A 21,381-nucleotide genomic window follows, 5' to 3' on the forward strand; every position below is an offset into this window, starting at 1 on the left:
AAAGCTACACCCAAGACAATCAAAGCCTCCCATATTCAATATCCCACTATTTTCTGGTTGTACCAAAAAATAAACAACCAGCAAATGATTTCACCTCTTAAAAAAAAGCATTTACACTTAAAAAATGGGATGAGGTGGGATTCCTTCCTTTTAAAAAATGTTTCTAGAGCTACTAAAAAACTTGCATTTACAAAATAGTTGATAAAAATATTCCTCTGGATTGTACAAGAAGGGAAACAGGGACCACTGATAGGACCAGGTGTGTGATATTAATCAGACTTGGCTTCTTTCTCTCCTGCTTCATCAGAAGCTGGGCTCTCCTCATTTTTAGTTTCTCCATTTTCTGCAGGTAACCCTTTAGTCTCTTGGTTGGCCACTTCAGTCTGTTTTCCCTTTGCTCCCCTTTTCCCTTTTGTTTGCACTTTTTTTGTCGGAAGATTTATCCTTTCCTGCCGCCTTTTTTGGCTTCGTTTCCACTTTTGCAGGAGCCGGATTAGCTGACAACCTCACCGATCTCCTCTTGGGCTCCTCCTTCGCCGCCCCCTCGGCCGAGCTGACCTTCCTCTTGGGCATCGTGGCGGCGGGGCGGGCGGGCCGCGGCGTGCCGAGAGCCTTCGCGAAGCTGGGCTGCCTGGCCGCTGCCGCTCCTCCTGCCGCCCGAGCTGCTGGGACCCGCGGTGGGGGCGGTCTCAAAGTATGATTCAGGGACTAGAACCATGACAGTCATCTGGGAATGTGGCAGAAATGCAGATTCTTGGGCCCCACCTGAGACCTATAGAATCAGAAACTCTGGGGGGAAGGACCCTGCATTCTGCATTTAAACAAACCCTCCAGGGGAGTCTGATGTACCTTGTAGTTTGAGAACTTCTTATGCTGTTCCTTTAAGGAACTTCAGCTTTTACTATTCTTAATTATGGAGACAGTCTGCTCTTGGCCCTAAAAACCTCTTTTCTGACACAAGGGAGCAGCTCTCTCAGGGCCCTGAGCTACTTATATACCACCTCAGAGGAATTCTACCAGGCTGGGAGGGAAAAGAATTCCAAAGGCCAGTCTTTTAAAGTTTATAAAAGATTTTTCTGGTTCTTCTATGTGTGTTCTGTTTTTGTTTTTTTCTTATCTATGAAAGACCCACTGGTTAAGAACTTGATTCCCGCCCCGCCCTTTGGAGATAAAGGAAAGGGCTGGGAGGATGTTGCTAACGCAAAATTTATCCAAGTAGAATTCGGACTTGCCATTTTTCTACTTTAAAATTGTCAACTACTAACATTTTTTGAGCACCTACCTATTATGTTAAGGGGCATAGCATATCCCTTTTCTTTCCAGTCAAGTGTATTTCTCTGCCCCTTCTCTAGTCTCCCTCAAAGGTAGCAGCAGATCTGATCCCATCCCATCCAGTAATTGCCCAGGAAATACTGTTAAAAGTTTGACACCTCCACCATAGTTTGTGACACGGTAAGTTTCATTTTTTAAAGGGAATTGTTAGTGACCTTTCAAACCAGAAGACCTGCCCCTGACAGTGGTTAGTAGAAAGGAGATTTGTTGATTTCCTCCAACTGGTATGTTTCTCCTGATCTATGCAGGCCCTTGTGCATACTGCTCAAATATCTGGGCTGCCTTCGGATGAGAAATTGACACCCAGGGGATAGTTATCTATTCCAAACAGCCTGTGGAAGGGTTCTGGTGCTTGATATTATGACCCTAGGAGCATACATCCAGGATCAGGGCTGCTCTGGTACACCACCAAGGCAAGGTGCAGGTGGAGGGCGTTAACGCCTCTGAGCATATGACCAAAAAAAGAAAAATCCCAGGAGCCTTTCCTCACTTGTCTCCTAAGACGAAATAGGGCCAGAGGGAAAAGGCTTTATCAAATATCCAGCCTAAATATTGGGCAGAACCGGGCTTCCCTGGTGGCGCAGCAGTTGAGAGTCCGCCTGCCAATGCAGGGGACACGGGTTTGTGCCCCGGTCCGGGAAGATCCCACGTGCCGCGGAGCGGCTGGGCCTGTGAGCCATGGCTGCTGAGCCTGCGTGTCCGGAGCCTGTGCTCCACAACGGGAGAGGCCACAACAGTGAGAGGCCCGCGTAACACAAAAAATATATATATATATATATTTATTTTGGCTGCACCGGGTCTTAGTTGCGGCACTTGGGATCTTCATTGCGGCATGCAGACTCTTAGTTGCGCCATGCATGTGTGATCTAGTTCCCTCACCAGGGATTGAACCCGGGCCCCCTGCATTGGGAGCATGGAGTCCTACCCACTGGACCACCGGGGAAGTCCCCTGAGATGATTTTGAATTGCAACTTTTTTTCACCCAGTAAGTTTATTTTTATTTTCCTCTTGAATAAAAGAGATACTTGTTATTTAAAAAGCAAACAAAACAGGAGTTTTTATTGCACAGTTGTGTTTTTTATTTTTTTGGGGTGGGGGTTGGTACGCGGGCCTCTCACTGTTGTGGCCTCCCATATAGAAAGCCAGAATCTCCCATACTTCATATTATTGATGATCTACAACATCAGTTTGGTCTGTATCATGCAACACAACATTCTGGTTGCACCATCCAGGGATTCTCGTGACAACAGCCGCATTTGCTCTGCTGAGAGCCCATATAATGTTTTTACAGTAGCCAGCAACATTGCCACACTGCACACACTATACCTATAGCCATGCAAATAATGGTCCAAGTACACATGATTGCAAAGGCAACTCAAATGACCACACAATACAATCAAAACATTTCTTCACGAATTTGATTTCGCGCTGATTGTTATACCTGGAGTCAGTGACAAGATCCCCAAGTTCTGTGAAGTGTGTGACAGACTCAAGGATAGGGATCTGTCTCCCTTATGCTGAGGCAGTCTATCACCCGGAAGCACTCCTTGCTGCACCAAGAGCATTCCTGAAGCTTGCCTGTGAAGCCCTGCATCACGCGTTGGGAAAAATTCCTACAATGAAGAAGTACCACATTGGCAAACCCATAACTGGAGGACTGAATGGCAGAGAGCCTTCTGGATGCCTGCGTTTGATATTTAGGATCGATATTTATTATTATTTTAGAAACCATTTACATGAAAATGTGGGAGAGCTCAGATGGACTTCCTGGACTTCAGTTTTCTCATCTGTAAAATTGGAAACCTCTTCCTCACTTCCTTCCACAGGGTTTGTGAGGATCCAGTGAGGTAACAGCTATTAAAGCATCATTATAGGGGCTTCCCTGGTGGAGCAGTGATTGAGAATCTGCCTGCCAAGGTAGGGGACTATGGGTTCAAGCCCTGGTCCGGGAAGATCCCACATGCAGCGGAGCAACTAAGCCCGTGCGCCACAACTACTGAGCCTGTACTCTAAAGCCTGTGAGCCACAACTACTGAGCCCGCGTGCTGCAACTACTGAAGCCTGCATGCCTAGAGCCCATGCTCTGCAATGAAAGAAGCCACCGCAATGAGAAGCCCACGCACCGCAACGAAGAGTAGCCCCCGCTCGCCACAACTAGAGAAAGCCTGCGTGAAGCAACGAAGACCCAACACAGCCAAAAATAAATAAATTAAATAAATAAATTTATATTTTAAAAAAGCAGCATTATAGCTTATAAGATCTTCTACCAGAGTACAGGACTGTTAGTAATGTTTTCTTCCCAGCTACTGCTAGAAGAAATCTGACTGTTCATCACTTTTTAAAAACTAAAAGGCATTTACCATATAAACCAGATTGTAAATATTCCCTGAAACAAATAAAATTGCACGTAATTCCACTACCTTAACAAACTAGGTATTGACATTTTTTTTGGTATATCCTTCTTGTCCTCAAGCAGATATAATTTTTGCATAGTTGCAATTTAAAAAACAACAACACATGCATTTTGTTTTCCCTTTCATTTATCATCTCCATTATGTTGCCACAGTTTTTCATAATTAGCATTTATATGACTGCATAATATTGCTCTAAGTGGCCATACCAATGTTTAGCCATTCCCCAACTGTTGAGATTTATTTTTAAAAAACACATAATGCCTCAAAGAACACCTTTGTGCATAAAGTGTTTTTTCTTTTTCAATACTTTTGTTAATACCTAGGTTAAAAAGTTTGAAAATTTTTACAGCTCTTGCTAACAATTTACAAATTTCCTTCCGAAGGGTTTGTGCCAGTTTACAGTGTGACCAGCTATTTACGAGTTTACCAATTTCCCCTCAGCCTCTTCAACACTGAGTATTATCGTTAAAAAAAAAAATAACGTTTGTTCATTTGATAATTGTAAGGTGGGACATCATGTTGTGTTGTTAAAAGGCATTTTAAAAATGATTTGTATTTAATGTGGTTTAATTGGCTATGCCCAGCTTATTGTGGACACAGACCGCAAGCTTAGTCTGAAGCACCCGAGGGAAGGGATGATGCGGGCCCACGCTCCCCCGCCAAGGACCGTAACCTCCAGAGACAGAGGTGGTGGTAGCGGGGGGGGTGGGGTGGGGGTGGGGGTGACTTTGGCGCGTGCGCACTCCATTCTTCTCCACGGCCTGGAGGCGACGGTCTTCAGGGGCGTGGGAGCAGCGCGAAGAGGCCAGTGAAGATGTGACAATGCGCAGGCGCACCACAAGGCCCATGGATTCGTGGGTGCCCCAGGAACGGTGTGGACTGGCGGCGCAGGCGCACTGGCGGCCTGGAGGGTCGAGGCGCCTGCGCAATCGCGCTTCCTTAGGCTGCAGCCATGGCGGGGCAGGAGGATCCGGTGCAGCGGGAGATTCACCAGGACTGGGCGAACCGGGAGTACATTGAGGTCATCACCAGCAGCATCAAGAAAATCGCAGACTTTCTCAACTCGTTCGGTCAGCGGGCGAGCCGGGGGAGGCTGGGAGGAGGGAGGCCTGCTGAGGGAGGGCGCTGAGAAGCTTTGAAGGGGACTCGGGGAGCCTTGGGCTCCTGCTGGTTTTCGCTTCCTCCTTCAGGCCTCACCTTCCCCCTCTCGCCCTGACTCCCGGCCTCCACTGGGCAGTCCCTGTGGGGTGTTCCTGACCCACGCTGAGCTCATCGGCTTCCTTACCTTCACCCCGGATCCATTAACAAGTCTTTCCTTTTCCCGGATACGTCAGGCAGCCCCATCCATCGTCTGCTTCTTTTCTTCTCTTCAGTCGCCTCCCTTCTTCTTCTGTGCTTCGCTTCCAGTCTCCGCTTGGCTCTCGGGACGCAGCATGGCTGTGTTACTGCCTTGTAAAGACTCTAGACGGTTGCCCATCTCCTTCCGGATCGAGTCGAAGCCCTTGAGCTCCGAGCCTCTTAGTCGCTCCTCCGGCCCCTCCTGTGGGTTCCTTTCTGTCTCCGCGCGCGCTGTGCTGAGTGGCAGCAGGTGAGGGCAGAGTAAGGTCCACATCGCGTCAGGCCATGGACATCTCTGCATTGCTAGTCTCTAGCCGACAGTGGGTGTTCTGTCTGCTTCTAGCAAAATCTTCCCTAGGCCTGCTCGTGACAGTTTTAAATTCTCTTCGCATTGTTCCACATCCTTCTGGACGGCAGGCGCCTAGCAGAGACCCCCTACCTCATGTTCTCCAAGTGTTTCTTTGAGAGAACTGAACGCTGGGTAGACTTTCTATGGCATCACAAGGTGTGGGGATGACGTCTAGTGATCTTTTTCCAACTGCTGTGCTTCTGGTCCACTCTTTCAGCAACATTAAGCGATTAAGATTAAGGAGGGGACACCGATGTATTAAAAAAGATTTCAAAAGGAATTATTTTCTAGCTAGAGAACTGACAAGTCCTGAGGAGTATAAAGGTGACAGGGCAAGAGTCTTGTCAGAAAGTATCAGCAAGAGAAACTAGATCTGAGTACAAGGCTCTCTCTCAGGTTCTGTGGGGGACACAGAAGCCTTGAAGATGAAATAAGGACAACTTCAGAGCAAAGCAGAACATTGCTTTTGTCTTAATATATTCACATACAATGTGACTTGGTGTGATGGATTTCCTCAAACAGGGAATGAGGGTGAAGGTAGTATTAATGAGAGATGAGAATAGTATAAATTATATGTCAGTGATACAAATTCACACACATAACTTAGTATAGAGGTTGTAGTAGGGAATGGTAGTCAAGAAGTCATAGAACTCATGTATCCTGAAATTATTTTTTAAGTTCTGTGCAAACTATTTTGATGTTAGTTTTCCTAATTGTCTCTCCTTCCTTAGCTAAACTATTATTGGGGGTGCTTTAGGGTATTCTTTACTCATAACGTTCCCTCAGAGGCAGAGCCAGGTAAGAGAAAACAAAATGTTTCGTGCCCCGGGAGGGATGGAGTGATGACAGGGTCACAGCTTTGACACTTTGGCTTAGTCTGGAGAGGCAGTGGAAAGTAGTTGGACAGATAACTGACGTGGAGAGTTTTTACTTTTAAAACCAGAAGCAGGGCTTTCCTGGTGGCGCAGTGGTTGAGAGTCCACCTGCCGATGCAGGGGACACGGGTTCGTGCCCCGGTCCGGGAAGACCCCACATGCCGCGGAGCGGCTGGGCCCGTGAGCCATGGCCGCTGAGCCTGCGCGTCCGGAGCCTGTGCTCCGCGACGGGAGAGGCCACAACAGTGAGAGGCCCGCGTACCGCAAAAAAAACCCCCCCAAAAAAACCCAAAGCAAAAGGCTTCATTTATCTGGTAGGAGTCAGTATCTGATATGTAGACACAGAATATCCAAACAGTATTAAGAACGTCAGTTCAGTAAATAAAGCATCTAAAATAACAAGTTAAACTGGTGCTGTTGTTCAAAATTGAAAAGTGATCTAGCATCTCACTTCCCCCAGTTTGGATCTAGGTAATGTAATAACCTCGTTTCTGAGCACGGAATCATATTAATAAGCATATAATAAACATACATTTATCTCTGGCATAAAACTTCTTGACATATTACTGAAGTTTTAGTGGGTGAGTCTTGGAACGAACCGAAAATTGAAGAGTTTGAGCTTAGGATTGCGGAGGAGGAGTGTCTCTTTTCTTGCTTTATAAGCAAGGAAATACCTGTTGTGAGATTTTAGCAACTGCGTATGAGTCCCATTTTATGATCAGATAGAGAATAAAGACTTTTTTTTTTTTCTTCAAAATTTCCAGCAAGTCCTAGACCAAGGAAGTAGATGCATAGGATTCCGTTCTTCAGGAATGGGAGCTGGGAGAAATGGCTTCCCTTGGCTTAGGCCATTATTCTCCTTTAAGGTGAGGATAATGGCCTAATGTTTGCAGTAATTACTAGGTGGCTTTTGAAGATTTTAGAAAGTGTATTTAGTCCTTTTAAAGAAAAGAACAATTAATTACAAGTAAGAACAATTAGGAAGCACGATTAAAAGTTAAAGCAATTTGTCTTAGCAGTTAGGTATACCTGAGGCAAGTTCCTGAAGATTGACGATATCATGATACAAGAGTTTAGACAAAGACCACCAGGCTGAGAAACTGGGTAAATCGTAAGGATAGACTTCAGTGTGTTGTCTTGGCATTGGATGACTCAGGATGAGTGAGTGTGGCATGTATTTTCCCTGTCTAAGCCCTTAGCATGACTCCTCAATTCTGACATGTATCTGGGGGGGCTTTGTATTGTGTTTATAATGTGATTTGGTGGTGCAGAGATTTAGCAGGCGTTTACTTTGAGGGGGCATCTATAGCTTTTTGAAAATGGCAGCAGACCTATAATTCTCACCCTGACCACAGAGAGGTTGTGTAGGGCATGTGCTTTGGGGAGGGAACTGTTTTTCCGGGATACCTAATGATTCTGAACAGCTTTTACCCTGTGATTCCAGCTAGTGTGAGTAGAATTTTGATCTCTTTGTGGTTTACCCTTTAAGCATTGGAGGACCACCTGAACCTGAGGACACACAGATCGTGATGGAGCACTAACATCCTAACACTGGGCCTATTCTGTACTTTGAATTGATGATGTTTCTAAAAATAGATTGTTACAGATGATAGCTTTTTATTTTTACACCTTTTTTTCTGACTCTAAAGCTAATATGTTCAGAGAAATGTAACCAAAAAAAATAGAGAATGAGGCTGGTTTTTGTTTGTTTGTTTGTTTGTTTTTTGCAGTACGTGGGCCTCTCACTGTTGTGGCCTCTCCTGTTGTGGAGCACAGCCTCCGGACGCGCAGGCTCAGCGGCCATGGCTCACAGGCCCAGCCGCTCCGCGGCATGTGGGGTCTTCCCGGACCGGGGCACAAACTCGTGTCCCCTGCATCGGCAGGCGGACTCTCAACCACTGCGCCACCAGGGAAGCCTGAGAATGAGGCTGTTTTTAAATCTCAATTCTTATACTTGGCAAACAAATACAGCCTCTTGTAACTCCAGCTGTGCGTCAGATGCTGTGAGAAAGGGATAAATAAGAATAAATGGACATAGCCACTCTTAGGAAGTTTATAATTTTGTTGGAGAAATAAGACCTTAAGAGAAAGACAGTGCTGATTAAGGTTAAGGTTAAGGTTACGTGCAGTAAGAGTTCAGAGAAGTTGTCTGGTAACTGGCATTTGTTAGCGGTGGTAACGTATGCACACCATCAAGCCCCCTGATGAGGACAACTTGCTTTTTCCATTACAGTCTGGTGATAATGTACATACAAATGCATTGTGGTTTCAAATTTGTCCGGCTGCCGCATGGTTTCCCAGCATTTTGTTTGCATCGGTATGTATTTAATGGGATCTGAAATATGACTGAAGTTTCTAGAGTTCAACATTTTACATTTTCAACAGTGCTTATCCATGCAGGCCAGTAACATAGTGCTGTTCTTGGATTCTGATTCATCACCAGATTGACAGAGCTAGAACAGAACAGCCATCCAGGAAGGAACCCTCCCTCTCACCAACCTGCGCCTTCATTTTGGCAGACGTTTTTATGGGAAAAGACAGGTTGTCGGTGATAACATTCACGCTCTTACTGAAAAGCATACGCGATGTGCCTCTGAGCTTCTAAAAACCAGGCTGAAAAGAGATTAGGTCCTGTTGGGCAGTCCTAGCAGTGGCGGTGTATCCGGGAAAAGGAGGGTGCTGAGGTGCTTCTGCTCAAGCTGGGCCTGGGAATTAGAAGAAGCAGCCCTAGCAGATTTAAAAAAAAACACAAAAAAACAAGATGAAAAAGAAGAGTGAACAATGTCCAGAATAGGCAAATCCTTACAGAAGAGGGAGAAGTATATCCACTCAGCAAAGACCTCTCAGAGGTCCACTTTGAACTGACTTGAAGGAGAATGTTTAAAAGGGCAACATGAGTAAGATTTGGACTTGATGAAATGAAAGTCAAGGCAAGATCAGGGTGCGCAAGATTTGTTAAATTGGGTGCTGAAGTGCTTTTGCATAGCATCCGGGGAAGAGATGAAAAGGAGGGGTGTGAGCTAAGTATGAGATCACTGGGTGGGAGAGTGTCTCGGAGAGCAGATGTTTTAAACTTCAGAAGTGAGGATTATTGAGAGATGACTGAAGAACAGTTTGGGGAGGCGTATGGGAGTAATTAGCATGCCTGGAAACCTTTTTCTCCCGGATATTGAGAACAGTTGGAGGAAGAGTCGCCAAGTGATTGGTGTCAGAGAAGTTTGCAGGGGGAAAGGTATTTTAGGGCAAGTCTAGGTTTCCTTTTGGGTGAGGTGTTAAAGAGATTGGAAAGGATAGGGGAAGAAAAGGAATTTTTTGCAGATGAAAGGTGAGATCCACAGGGTAGTTGATGTTCTCCAAGTTTTCTCTTGTTCTGAAAGGCCTGTGCAGGTGCTGATGGGACATCAAGCACCCTTAGAGCAGCAGCAGTGAGCTGGCTTCCATGAGCTCAGAAACACCACACCTTCCCTCCTCCTCAGGGTCTGCTGCTTCCTTGGCCTCTGCTTTTCTTCCCTATTGAGATTATTTTCATCCTCTTGTCATTTCCCCTCTCTTGAAACTCTTGGTTTGCCTATTAGCAAATGGCCATCTGTACAGCCTTGCTGTATTAGTTTTCTCTTTTCTATTGCTGCCATAACAGATTACTACAAATATAGCGGCTTAAACCACATGCATTTACTATCATACAGTTGTGTAGGTCAGAAGTCCAACACTGGTTCACTGGGCTGAAATCACAGTGTCAGCAGGGCTGGAGGCTCTAGAAGAGGAGCTGCTTCCTGCCCGTAGGTTGTTGGCAGAATTCTGTTTCTTGCAGCTGTCAGACTAAGGTCCCTGTTTCCTTGCTGGCTGGCAGCTAAGGACCACGCCCAGCTTCTAAAGGTCACTTGCATCCCTTGGTTTATGGCTACCTCCCTCCATCTGCAAAGCCAACAGTGGCAGGTTGAGTTCCTCTCACACTTTGAATCTCTTCTTCCACTTTTCTTCTGCCTTTCTCTTCCATTTATGGATTTGTGATTAGATGGGGCCCATCTGGATAATCCAAGATCTCAAGGTCCTTAACTTTAATCACATGTGCAAAGTCCCTTTGCCTGTAGGGTACATATTCACAGGTTCTGGGGATTAGAGCGTAGACATCTTGCGGGGGGTGGTGGTGCGGGGCGGCATTATTCTCTGCCTGCCACGTTTGGTAGGAAGTTAGGCAGATCCTCTCCAAGCAGCTGTGCTCCTAAGATACTTCTCACCTTATCCTCCCACTGCCCTGTTTTGCCCACTCGTTCTTCTTATCTGTGCTCTGCATGATATATCATTCCTCCTCTTCATCTTAGGGGCTGTGTGTGTGTTTGTGTCTGGAATGGCATTAATCCTGAACGTCAGTCTTCTTTTACCAGATATGTCTTGTCGTTCAAGACTCGCAACACTAAACGAGAAATTGACAGCTCTTGAGCGGAGAATAGAGTACATTGAAGCAAGGGTGAGTATGATGGGCAAGGGCCTTCCTCATGAGGCAGGCATGGCTGTACAAGAGAGAATGCACATTTCCACTTGTTGCTGAAAAAACCTGGAAGCAGAAACAGGCTTAGAGAAGTTAACTACCTTGCCTGAATTTAAACCAGCTTTCTGGGACTCTGAAGCTGTCATCTTTTCTACCACTCCCAACTACCTAGGATAGAAAATAAGAGTTTTTTTTTTAGACCCCTCTAATGCTTTTGAATTTATCTGATTGTCAATTTTCCTTTGACAGGTGACAAAAGGTGAGACCCTCACCTAGAACTGTGCCATGCTGCTGCTGGGAAGTTGCTTTTACAGAACGCAGACCCTCGTGGGAAAGGCCCCAGCAGCCTTCAGCTCCTTCCTCTCTCCTTAAAGAGCAACAGGGCTTATTCTTGTTTTCCTTTTTTTCAAAAATGTGGCCTTTGGGCTCTGCCATGTACACCCAGCAGTGTGATGTGGCATGTGGGGAGGAGCCAGGGGAACTCTCAGAAACAACATTAGGCATTTTACTTCTTCAGTGACACTTTGTAGAACTACTTGTCAACATATTTGAGGCGCTAAGAGCCAGAAGGTGGGGACTCTGTCAAGGTCCTCCCCACCTCTCTCTCTCTCTCTATCTCTCTCAGCCTTTCCTTGCAGTTCTCATTGCCTCTGCATTGATTCTATAAACGGTCTTTGCCTCCTCCCCACCTTTGGCCGGGGGTCAGAAGCAGTCCTGGCTGTGGTGCCCTGGCGAGGTGGCTGCCAGAGAATGTTGTTGCTAACCCACCAGTTTCTTGTCCTTTTGGGGAGGTCAAGCCCAGGCCCCCACTTGGCTTGAAAAGGGACATTTTCAGAGTTTTCTTTCTCTCACTTGGGGTGTCTTTATCTCTCATATTTCCCTAATAAACTCCTCAACTTTATCTGACTGCTGTGATTGTGGTGGGGAGAGGAGCTAGAGATGGGGCTCACGTATTCCACAGAAATCTGATGTGTGGGATTCTTCCTCTAACAGCAAACTTGCAGATGTAGCTGTTTGATCAAACCCTAGGTGGCTTGCCAGCTGGAGCCCCCATATTTGGACTTTGCGCTAGTCCATCCTGAGAATCGTTTGGTCGTTCAGTGGACATTTACCGAGTACTTAGTATGTAGGCACTTTATGCTCCAATAAAATATGCAGTGTTGAATCAGGCGTGATGCTTGCCGTCTGTTGAAATACCAGCATCTACACAATTTAACTGCAATCCAGGGAAGACTATTAGTTTTATAAAGTACAAGCTAAACGTCTACTTCTTTTTGAAAAGCAAATCATTTAAGCAAAAGAGTCTAAAACTTTTCATTCTAGCATCAAAGCCTGCTATAAACTTGTGCCAACCCACTCCTAACGGCTTAGTCGCCATGTAGATTTTCATTTTAGTCATGTAGAAGTCATTTCTCCCTATTCAAATCTTACTTGCCACTCAAGGTCTAGCTTAAGCCGAACCTCCTCCATAAAGTTTTCCTAACGTTACTTTTCATTCAGTGCTGCCCTATTCCTTTTCTCAGTCCCTCCCATCCTGCCATGCTAATACTGCGCTTCAGCCCTGGGTTTGATCTTGTTCTCTGCCTTGGTGTCTGCATCGTACAGTGTACATCAGTGCCTTTGCCTGTGTTGCTCAGCTGGGTACCTTGCAAAAGGCAGGTAGTCAGTAAATAGCAATTGAAGTGACTTGGCAGAGCTCAAGCTGCTTTGCATTGTCACATCTGAGCTTAGATCCGTGCTTAGACCTTTGGAAGACCATTTTAAGTAGTATTTTCACTTAAAAATGTGGTATTACAATGGAGGCAATACTGACCTCCTTTACTTTGGTAAGTGCTGTTTTTCAACATTATTGAGCTCATCTGAGGTGATCTAACAATCGCTTGAGTTCATTATTCATAATATCTTCTCTATCCTTTCTGAGATAAATAAGTACTTGTAAAGTTCAAGTTTTAGATTATCCGGTGCTCTGCAGTCAGTTTAACAGATACTAAGTTCCTACTATGTGCAAGGACTATAGTAAGATAGTAATAGAGGCAAAAGTGATGATAATCTATAGAAGCCAGAAAAACCCTTCCTTAGATGATGTGAAAATGATAAATATTTTTATGGTCCTGTAGACATTCTGTTAATTTGTTGATATCAAAGTAATATTTCTAAAAAAGTTAGTGCCCTAAATACCATGTTGCTAATGGTAAGCTGCTGCTTATAAGGAGAGCAATTGGCATGGGAACCAGTGGGAACCAGTGAGCTTGACCTCCTCCAGTAGAGGTAACTCCTCCTGCTTACCTGGCACTTTGAGGTGTCAGAGTGCTTTCCTGTGTAACTGTCAATACCCCCTTTATAAAATGAGCCTCGGCTCGCTCACGGATATGTAACTAGTATTGTCTGTAACTTATTGAGTGTTACCACGTGCTAGATGTGCTAAGTGCTTTGTGTACTCTTTTTTGTGTGTGTGTGTGTGGTACACGGGCCTCTCACCGTTGTGGCCTCTCCCGTTGCGGAGCACAGGCTCCGGACGCGCAGGCTCAGCGGCCATGGCTCACGGGCCCAGCCGCTCCGCGGCCTGTGGGATCTTCCCGGACCGGGGCACGAACCCGCGTCCCCTGCATCGGCAGGCAGACTCTCAACCACGGCGCCACCAGGGAAGTCCATGTACTCTGTTTCATTTAGTCCTCAAGCCCTAAGAAGTAGGCGTTCTTACCTCCATGCAGTTCTTTAGAGAGGCTGAAACTTGTCCAGAGTCGTACAAAGTAAGGAAAGGTGCTGGACCTTGAACCTAGACCTGCCTGCCTCAGACTGCTCTAACCGTTTCACTCCCAAGTGTGGTATAACCACATCTAAAACTTCCTTTCTCGTTCCTACTTCAGTGCTATTAGATAATTTTTTTTTTAATATAAACTTATTTTATATATTTTATTTTTGGCAGTGTTAGGTCTTCGTTGCTGCACGCGGGCTTTCTCTAGTTGTGGCGAGCAGGGCCTACTCTTCGTTGCGGTGCGCAGGCTTCTCATTGCGGTGGCTTCTCTTGCTGTGGAGCATGGGCTCCAGGTGTGTGGGCTTCAGTAGTTGCAGCACGTGGACTCAGTAGTTGTGGCTCGCAGGCTCTAGAGCCCATGCTCAGTAGTCGTGGCGCATGGGCTTAGTTGCTCCGCAGCCTGTGGGATCTTCCGGGACCAGGGCTCGAACCCGTGTCCCCTGCATTGGCAGGCGGATTCTTTTTTTTTTTTTTTTTGCGGTATGCGGGCCTGTCACTGCTGTGGCCTCTCCCATTGCGGAGCACAGGCTCCGGAGGCGGAGGCCCAGCGGCCATGGCTCACGGGCCCAGCCGCTCCGCGGCACGTGGGATCCTCCCGAACCGGGGCACGAACCCGTGTCCCCTGCATCGGCAGGCGGACCCTCAACCACTGCGCCACCAGGGAAGCCCTCTTTTTTTTTTTCTTTTAACATCTTTATTGGACTATAATTGCTTTACAATGGTGTGTTAGTTTCTGCTTTGTAACAAAGTGAATCAGCTATACATATACATATATCCCCATATCTCTTCCCTCTTGCGTCTCCCTCCCTCCCACCCTCCCTATCCCACCCCTCTACGTGGTCACAAAGCACCAAGCTGATCTCCCTGTGCTATGTGGCTGCTTCCCACTGGCTGTGTTTTACATTTGGTAGTGTATATATGTCCATTACACTTTCTCACTTCGTCCCAGCTTACCCTTCCCCCTCCCTGTGTCCTCAAGTCCATTCTCTAGTAGGTCTGCGTCTTTATTCCCGTCTTGCCCCTAGGTTCTTCATGACCTTTTTTTTTTTTACATTCCATATATATGTGTTAGCATACGGTACTTGTTTTTCTCTTTCTTACTTCACTCTGTATGACAGACTCTAGGTCCATCCACCTCACTACAAATAACTCAATTTCGTTTCTTTTTATGGCTGAGTAATATTCCATTGTATATATGTGCCACATCTTCTTTATCCATTCATCTGTCGATGGACACTTAGGTTGCTTCCATGTCCTGGCTATTGTAAATAGAGCTGCAGTGAACATTGTGGTACATGACTCTTTTTGAATTATGGTTTTCTCAGGGTATATGCCCAGGAGTGGGATTGCTGGGTCATATGGTAATTCTACTTTTAGTTTTCTAAGGACCTTCCATACTGTTCTCCATAGTGACTGTATCAATTTACATTCCCACCAACAGTGCAACAGGGTTCCCTTTTCTCCACACCCTCTCCAGCATTTGTTTGTAGATTTTTTGATGATGGCCATTCTGACTGGTGTGAGGTGATACCTCATTGTAGTTTTGATTTGCATTTCTCTCATGATTAGTGATGTTGAGCATCCTTTCATGTGTTTGTTGGCAATCTGTATATCTTCTTTGGAGAAATGTCTATTTAGGTCTTCTGCCCATGTTTGGATTGGGTTGTTTGTTTTTTTGATATTGAGCTACGTGAGCTGCTTGTAAATTTTGGAGATTAATCCTTTATCATTGCTTCATTTGCAAATATTTTCTCCCATTCTGAGCGTTGTCTTTTCGTCTTGTTTATGGTTTCCTTTGCTGTGCAAAAGCTTTTAAGTTTCATTAGGTCCCATTTGTTTATTTTTGTTTTTATTTCCATTTCTCTAGGAGGTGGGTCAAAAAGGATCTTGCTGTGATTGATGTCATAGAGTGTTCTGCCTATGTTTTCCTCTGAGAGTTTGATAGTGTCTGGCCTTACATTTAGGTCTTTAATCCATTTTGAGTTTATTTTTATGTATGGTGTCAGGGAGTGTTCTAATTTCATTCTTTTACATGTAGCTGTCCAGTTTTCCCAGCACCACTTATTGAAGAGGCTGTCTTTTCTCCATTGTATATTCTTGCTTCCTTTATCAAAGATAAGGTGACCATGTGTGCATGGGTTTATCTCTGGGCTTTCTGTCCTGTTCCATTGATCTATATTTCTGTTTTTTGTGTCAGTACCATACTGTGTTGATTACTGTAGCTTTGTAGTATAGTCTGAAGTCAGGGAGCCTGCTTCCTCCAGCTCCGTTTTTCTTTCCCAAGATTGCTTTGGCTATTCGGGGTCTTTTGTGTTTCCATACAAATTGTGCAATTTTTTGTTCTAGTTCTGTGAAAAATGCCATTGGTAGTTTGATAGGGATTGCATTGAATCTGTAGATTGCTTTGGGTAGTAGAGTCATTTTCACAATGTTGATTCTTCCAATCCAAGAACATGATATATGCCTCCAACTATTTGTATCATCTTTAATTTCTTTCACCAGTGTCTTATAATTTTCTGCATACAGATCTTTTGTCTCCTTAGGTAGGTTGGCAGGCGAATTCTTAACCACTGCGCCACCAGGGAAGCCCCATTAGATAATTTTTAAGCTGTTACATACTCACGTTAGTCTTACCTGCCTCTTCCCCGTCCTTCCTTTGGTAAAGAAGGCTTCAGGGGTTTTCCTGGCTGTGTCTGGCAAACACTGTTTGCATTGATGTCTATGTTGTCAAGTTTCACTTCTTCCAGCTTCCTTTCTCTGAAGACTGAATTGTGTGTTATATTTTCTGGAAGTCTTGCCTAAAGAATTTAATCAACTCTGGCACTTTCCCTAGCTGTCTCTCGGTTTCCCTCTTTTGAAAGACCTTATTTGGTCAGGCTCCAGAAACTGGGATTTTATTCTCAAGTTATACATGTCTTTGCTCATAGGTCATTTCGGTCCATAAACAGTGTTATGCTAAACCACCGTTTATTTTGTCCCCAGTGTGTCACTTCAACTTATGTACTTAGAGTTCTGTCATACTAACATTTCACCCTCACCGATGATGATAAAGTTATACTTTACATTTTAATCTGTTTACTAAATCGTTCAGTTTTTAAAATTTAAACATGTTTTATCCTTTTATGATAAAATTAAGATGTTGCCAGGATAGCTGTTTTGATTTGAACCATAGGAAACTAGGAGTTCAGAGAGGTTAAATACTATCCCCAGCTTTTCTGAATGCAGATTATTCTCAGTCGCCTCACCATCATGAATAAAAATTGTCCTGGATAAAAGAACTATCAAAACTCAAACGTAAGAAAACAAGCTAATAAAGAAATGGACAAAAGATTTGAACTGATACTTCAAAGACAAAAGGATGGCAAACAAGCTCATGAAAAGACGTTCAACATTATTAGTCATTAGGAAATAAAAATAAAAACCTCATCGAAATACCATACGCAATCTATTAGAATGGGTAAAATTTTTCAAAAAGAAGAAAATCCTGATAATAAGTGCAGGCAAGGATGTGGAGTGACTGGAACACTCATACATTGCTGGTAGGAATGCAAAATGATATGACTACTCTGGGAAGACAATTTAGCAATTTCTCACGAAGTTAAACATGCACTTACTGTATGTCTCAGCAATCTCATCCCTAGATGAGTCTCACCTAAGAGAAGTGAAAACTTATAGACACACACACACACAAAACCTGTATGCAGATGCTTATAGGAGTTTTATTCGTGATTGCTCAATGTTGCTTAACTGGTGAGTGCAGTGGCCTACCACTTGGTGATGGAAAGAAAGAAACTTGATACATTCTACAACATGGATGAATCTCAAATGCACCATGCTAAGTGAAAAGCCAGACTCAAAATGTTACATGCTGTGTGGTCCCATTATGTGACATTATGGAAAAGGCAGAACTATAGGGACGGAGGACTGATGGGTCAGTGGGTGTCAAGACTTAAGCCTGGGGGTAGGGTTTCATCACATTCTCTTTGGGGGGTGGGAGAGGGTGGATTGTTCTGTATGTTGATTGTTGTGATCGTTCCATGACTATGCATGTTGTCAAAACACACCTCTATCCACCAAAAAGAGTGAACTCTAGAAATTTAAAATAAATTTAGAAAAAAAAAAAATAGCCTGGTTAGATACACATCTAACTCATGGTAGTTACTGCCTCTGAGGAGGAAGGAGGGAAATGGGACCAAGGTGGAAGTCAAAGGGTATTTTAGCCTCATCATTTATGTTGTCTTAACTTTAAAAAGTAAATAAGTGACAATGTGTTTTTTACTTTATATGGTAAGATTATCAGTGTTTGCTTTATTATTGTACATCTTTGTATTTTTTGATTGGTCAAAGTATAAACAAGGCGAAATATATCCTAAAAGAAAACTTTTTTTATATAAATGTATTTATTGGCTGCATTGCGTCTTCGTTACTGTGCATGGGCTTTCTCTAGTTGTGGCGAGCATGGGCTACTCTTTGTTGTGGTGCACGTGCTTCTCATTGTGGTGTCTTGTTGCAGAGTATGGGCTCTAGGCACATGGGCTTCAGTAGTTGTGGCTCGCGGGCTCTAGAGCGCAGGCTCAGTAGTTGCGGTTTATAGGCTTAGTTGCTCCGCGGCATGTGGGATCTTCCCCGACCAGGGATGGAACCCTTGTCGCTTGCATTGGCAGGTGGATTCTTAACCACTGCGCCACCAGGGAAGTCCCCTAAAAGAAAATTTTGAAAAGGCAGCAAAGTAGAAGGGGAAAAAAAAGTCACCAGTTGTTTTAAAATACTTGAGTACATTTTCTTCTTTTTCTCTACTTGTTTGGTTTTCAATAGTGGAAAATGTACTCTAAGAACAATATAGCCTGTAGCTTTACTTTTACTTAGAGTACCCTAAATATGTTTTCCTTCCTCTTAAATGATCTTTGTAAACATTTGCAGTGATACAATGTCACTGTTAAGACCTGTGTTTATCTCCACAACTGCTTTCATTTTAGGGATGTAGACATTTCTGTCATATTAAACTGATATGTTTCACCTCACTATCCTGGGAGTAAGGGAATGTTTGCATGAATCCTGAGAATTATGATGGCTCTGAGCCATTGGCTTTTGATTAACAGAAAATCCTGTCTTTCTCAGGTTTCCCTCCACAAATATTTCCACATTAATGTTCGAGAAACCTGGCGGTCTGCGTCACTGCTGGTCACTTGATCCTGCTGGAGGCCATCAGGATGTGCCGTCTCTTTGTATAATGTGGTGTCAAGGACAGCCCAGAGGAGAATTACCTAGGTTCAGGGTGTTAGTTCCTTTGTAGATTTCTCAGACTCCTTAGATTCACTCATACCATCATTTTCTCAAAGGCACCAGATGATGAGCCCCTCTAATCCAGCACTCTCCTCTGACCGCCCCCTTTATACCCTTATAACCCCTTCAGTTTCCTTAGCTGTAAAGTGGAGATAATGACATGGCTTTCATGAATGTGGAATGCTTAGTAGAGTGCCTTGCATTTGATAGATTTATTCTTTCTCCTTGAAGTTCATCTTTGACTAAAATGAAACCCTCTGAACTCTATTTCTGAGCTTCTCCAAGTAGAGTCTATTTCAGGTCACTGAAATTTAATTATAGGGACTCATGTACCATCTTTCTTCAGGTTTACCTAGCACCATGTGTCTCTCCTTTGTTGCACTAGTGGTAACTGCAACTTTGTTTTTATTTGTGTGATGATTATGGGACACTCATTTAAGTGCTGTGAAGGCATGACTTATCTGCAATATTCTCAACACTTAGCACAGCACCTGGCACCTAGTAGGCCCTCAGATATTCTCAGAATGAAGGAAGAAATGAGTGTTTAAACTTTGTAGTTTTAATCTTTCATAAATAAACATCTCATTTCTCAAATTTTTACCATAGCGCTTTGCACATAGTAGGTCTGGTTATTTTTTCCTCTTCATGGCTCTTAAGAATTGATTTAGGTCTATTATATCTCAATAAAAGCTGGGGGAGGATTGATTTAGTTGTTTTCATTATAAAGGTAATAAAACTATATTCTAGAAAATGGGGTTGGCTGAGGAAATAATGACACATTTTACATAAATGTCATCACACTATGCATATAATTTGATAGCTCTTTCCCCCTTTTATTTCATTTTCCTCAGTAAGTTTTCCCTATTTTTAATGGTGTTGCCATTCTTCAATGTAGTTTGTGGAGAAGAGTTTGCTTTCATGTCAGGCAACCAAAGAAACTGAAAAAGAGGTTGCTCAGATGGGTGAAAATCATAAACCTAAACCCCTTTACTTGTGGATTTGACTGAGAACAGCTGTCTAGGAGTGCAGCCAAAAACAAAAACAGAAAAGCCTATTTGCACCCTTCTCCCTGCTGTTTATTTTAAATGTTAGGGCCATAGTGCTGGTCTGTGGGCACAAGTATGTGTTCCTTATTGGCCTGGGCCGCCAGGTGAGTTTTCAGTAAGTGGTAGGACTGAGGAGTCCTGGGCTTGGAGGCAGTGAGTTTAGTCAATGAGAAGCAAACTGGATAGGGGAATCAGTGCCTGCTGCAGGGTCTGCCTAGTCCCCCAATGGGCATGATGCCTGATCTGACACCCAGGCTAGATATTTGTATGATGGGAGTTGGGAAGGGAGAACTCTTAGGCTTTATTCAAAGTTCATCTCAGACGTTAACCCCTCCTGGGGTTAATGAAGATTTACCTGATTCTTTTCAGATCAGCTAGTCACCTTCCACTTGCTCTTTTACTGGTATAACCAATAATAAAACTACATGTCCTACATCAACCACAATAAAGAAAACAAATCAGTCTACATGTCCTGTGCTTTCCCAGTAGCCCAGAAGCATTTTGAGGGTAGAGACAGTGTTTTTAACTCATCTTTATAAATAGTAACTGCTGCTATTTGCAGAGTGCTTGTTATGTGCTAGGCACTGAACACTTTTCCACTTAATCCACACTCCTATGACATAGGTACTTCTTAAAAATGCCAGTTTCAAAGATGAGCAATTAAAGGCTCAGAGATATCTCATATCTGAAGCTAAACCTGGAATGAGAACCCAGGTGGGTGTGAATTTCAGAGGGCACACAGACTGAATTGTGAAAGTTTATTCTCTCTTCAGTTTCCTAAAGGAAATCTTTCTGATTATGTCCAGGGGGAAGGAAGTTGGTTTGACAACTAACACTCGGTATCTAACATTTAACACTTGGCTGACTTTTGAACCAACAAAACGCACGCAGGCTCAGAGCCTTTACAGAGAACGAAGTTTAGTAACTGTTGTTTTGTTTTCTTTAAATTCGTTCCACTGTATTCTTCTATGGCAAATGATAAAGAATTTCCATTGATGGTAGTGATATAAAATTTCTTCTCAAATGTGTTTAATTGCTTGCGTATGCATAGAATAATTTTGAAAGGAAGGACAAAAAAACATGTTACCTGTTGCCTCCAGGGACTCTCTCTAGGTGGCTGGGGGGACTGGGAAAATTTCACTTTATCCTACTTTTCTGTACAAAACTCAAATTTTGTGACCCAAAATGGAGGCAAAACAAACTTGATCAATGAGAAAATTAGTAAATAAATAATAGTGCAGAAGGTAGGGAGAATATGGCAAAAACCATGAAGGTCTTAAGACAATGAATGAAACTAAAGAAACGCTGTGTAAGAAACGTACGAGAGGTACGAGAATCCAATTTACAGGTGAAATCCTGGCACAGGACGGCTTAACGCCACCGCCCGCTTCCGTGAAAGCGGGACCCTCAATCCTCAGGGCATCCATCTGCGCATGCGCACGGCCTCAAGCCGGCCATCTTCCAGGCTGTATTCCATCCCCCACCGAGAGCGCGCGAAAA

General features: G+C 44.0%; 1 protein-coding gene and 1 pseudogene across 2 annotated transcripts; one reads left to right on the forward strand and one right to left on the reverse strand.

Annotated features, from left to right (window-relative positions):
• Nucleotides 1-16: 16 nt before the first annotated feature.
• On the reverse strand, nucleotides 17-573 carry LOC309828468 (non-histone chromosomal protein HMG-14-like; annotated as a pseudogene). Its single transcript has one exon. The product of its transcript is annotated as a non-histone chromosomal protein HMG-14-like (transcript).
• Nucleotides 574-4,657: 4,084 nt separating this feature from the next.
• On the forward strand, nucleotides 4,658-11,962 carry BRK1 (BRICK1 subunit of SCAR/WAVE actin nucleating complex). The gene is made up of 3 exons (XM_082664222.1): nucleotides 4,658-4,816; nucleotides 10,694-10,776; nucleotides 11,047-11,962. The coding sequence occupies exons 1-3, from the start codon at nucleotides 4,699-4,701 to the stop codon at nucleotides 11,071-11,073; spliced, it is 228 nt and encodes a 75-aa protein (XP_082520348.1). The 5' UTR covers nucleotides 4,658-4,698; the 3' UTR covers nucleotides 11,074-11,962.
• The last annotated feature ends 9,419 nt before the right edge of the window (nucleotides 11,963-21,381 follow it).

Source organism: Grampus griseus (assembly GCF_964374135.1).
Source record: "Grampus griseus genome assembly, chromosome: 10".
Taxonomy (NCBI): Eukaryota; Metazoa; Chordata; class Mammalia; order Artiodactyla; family Delphinidae; genus Grampus; species Grampus griseus.

Excerpts from the sequence above, each read along its gene's own strand:
- BRK1 (XM_082664222.1), top strand. The coding sequence starts at position 4,699 with ATGGCGGGGCAGGAGGATCCGGTGCAGCGGGAGATTCACCAGGACTGG. Across the intron at positions 4,817-10,693 it reads AGACTTTCTCAACTCGTTCG|ATATGTCTTGTCGTTCAAGA; the intron begins GTCAGCGGGCGA and ends TTCTTTTACCAG. Across the intron at positions 10,777-11,046 it reads TAGAGTACATTGAAGCAAGG|GTGACAAAAGGTGAGACCCT; the intron begins GTGAGTATGATG and ends TTCCTTTGACAG.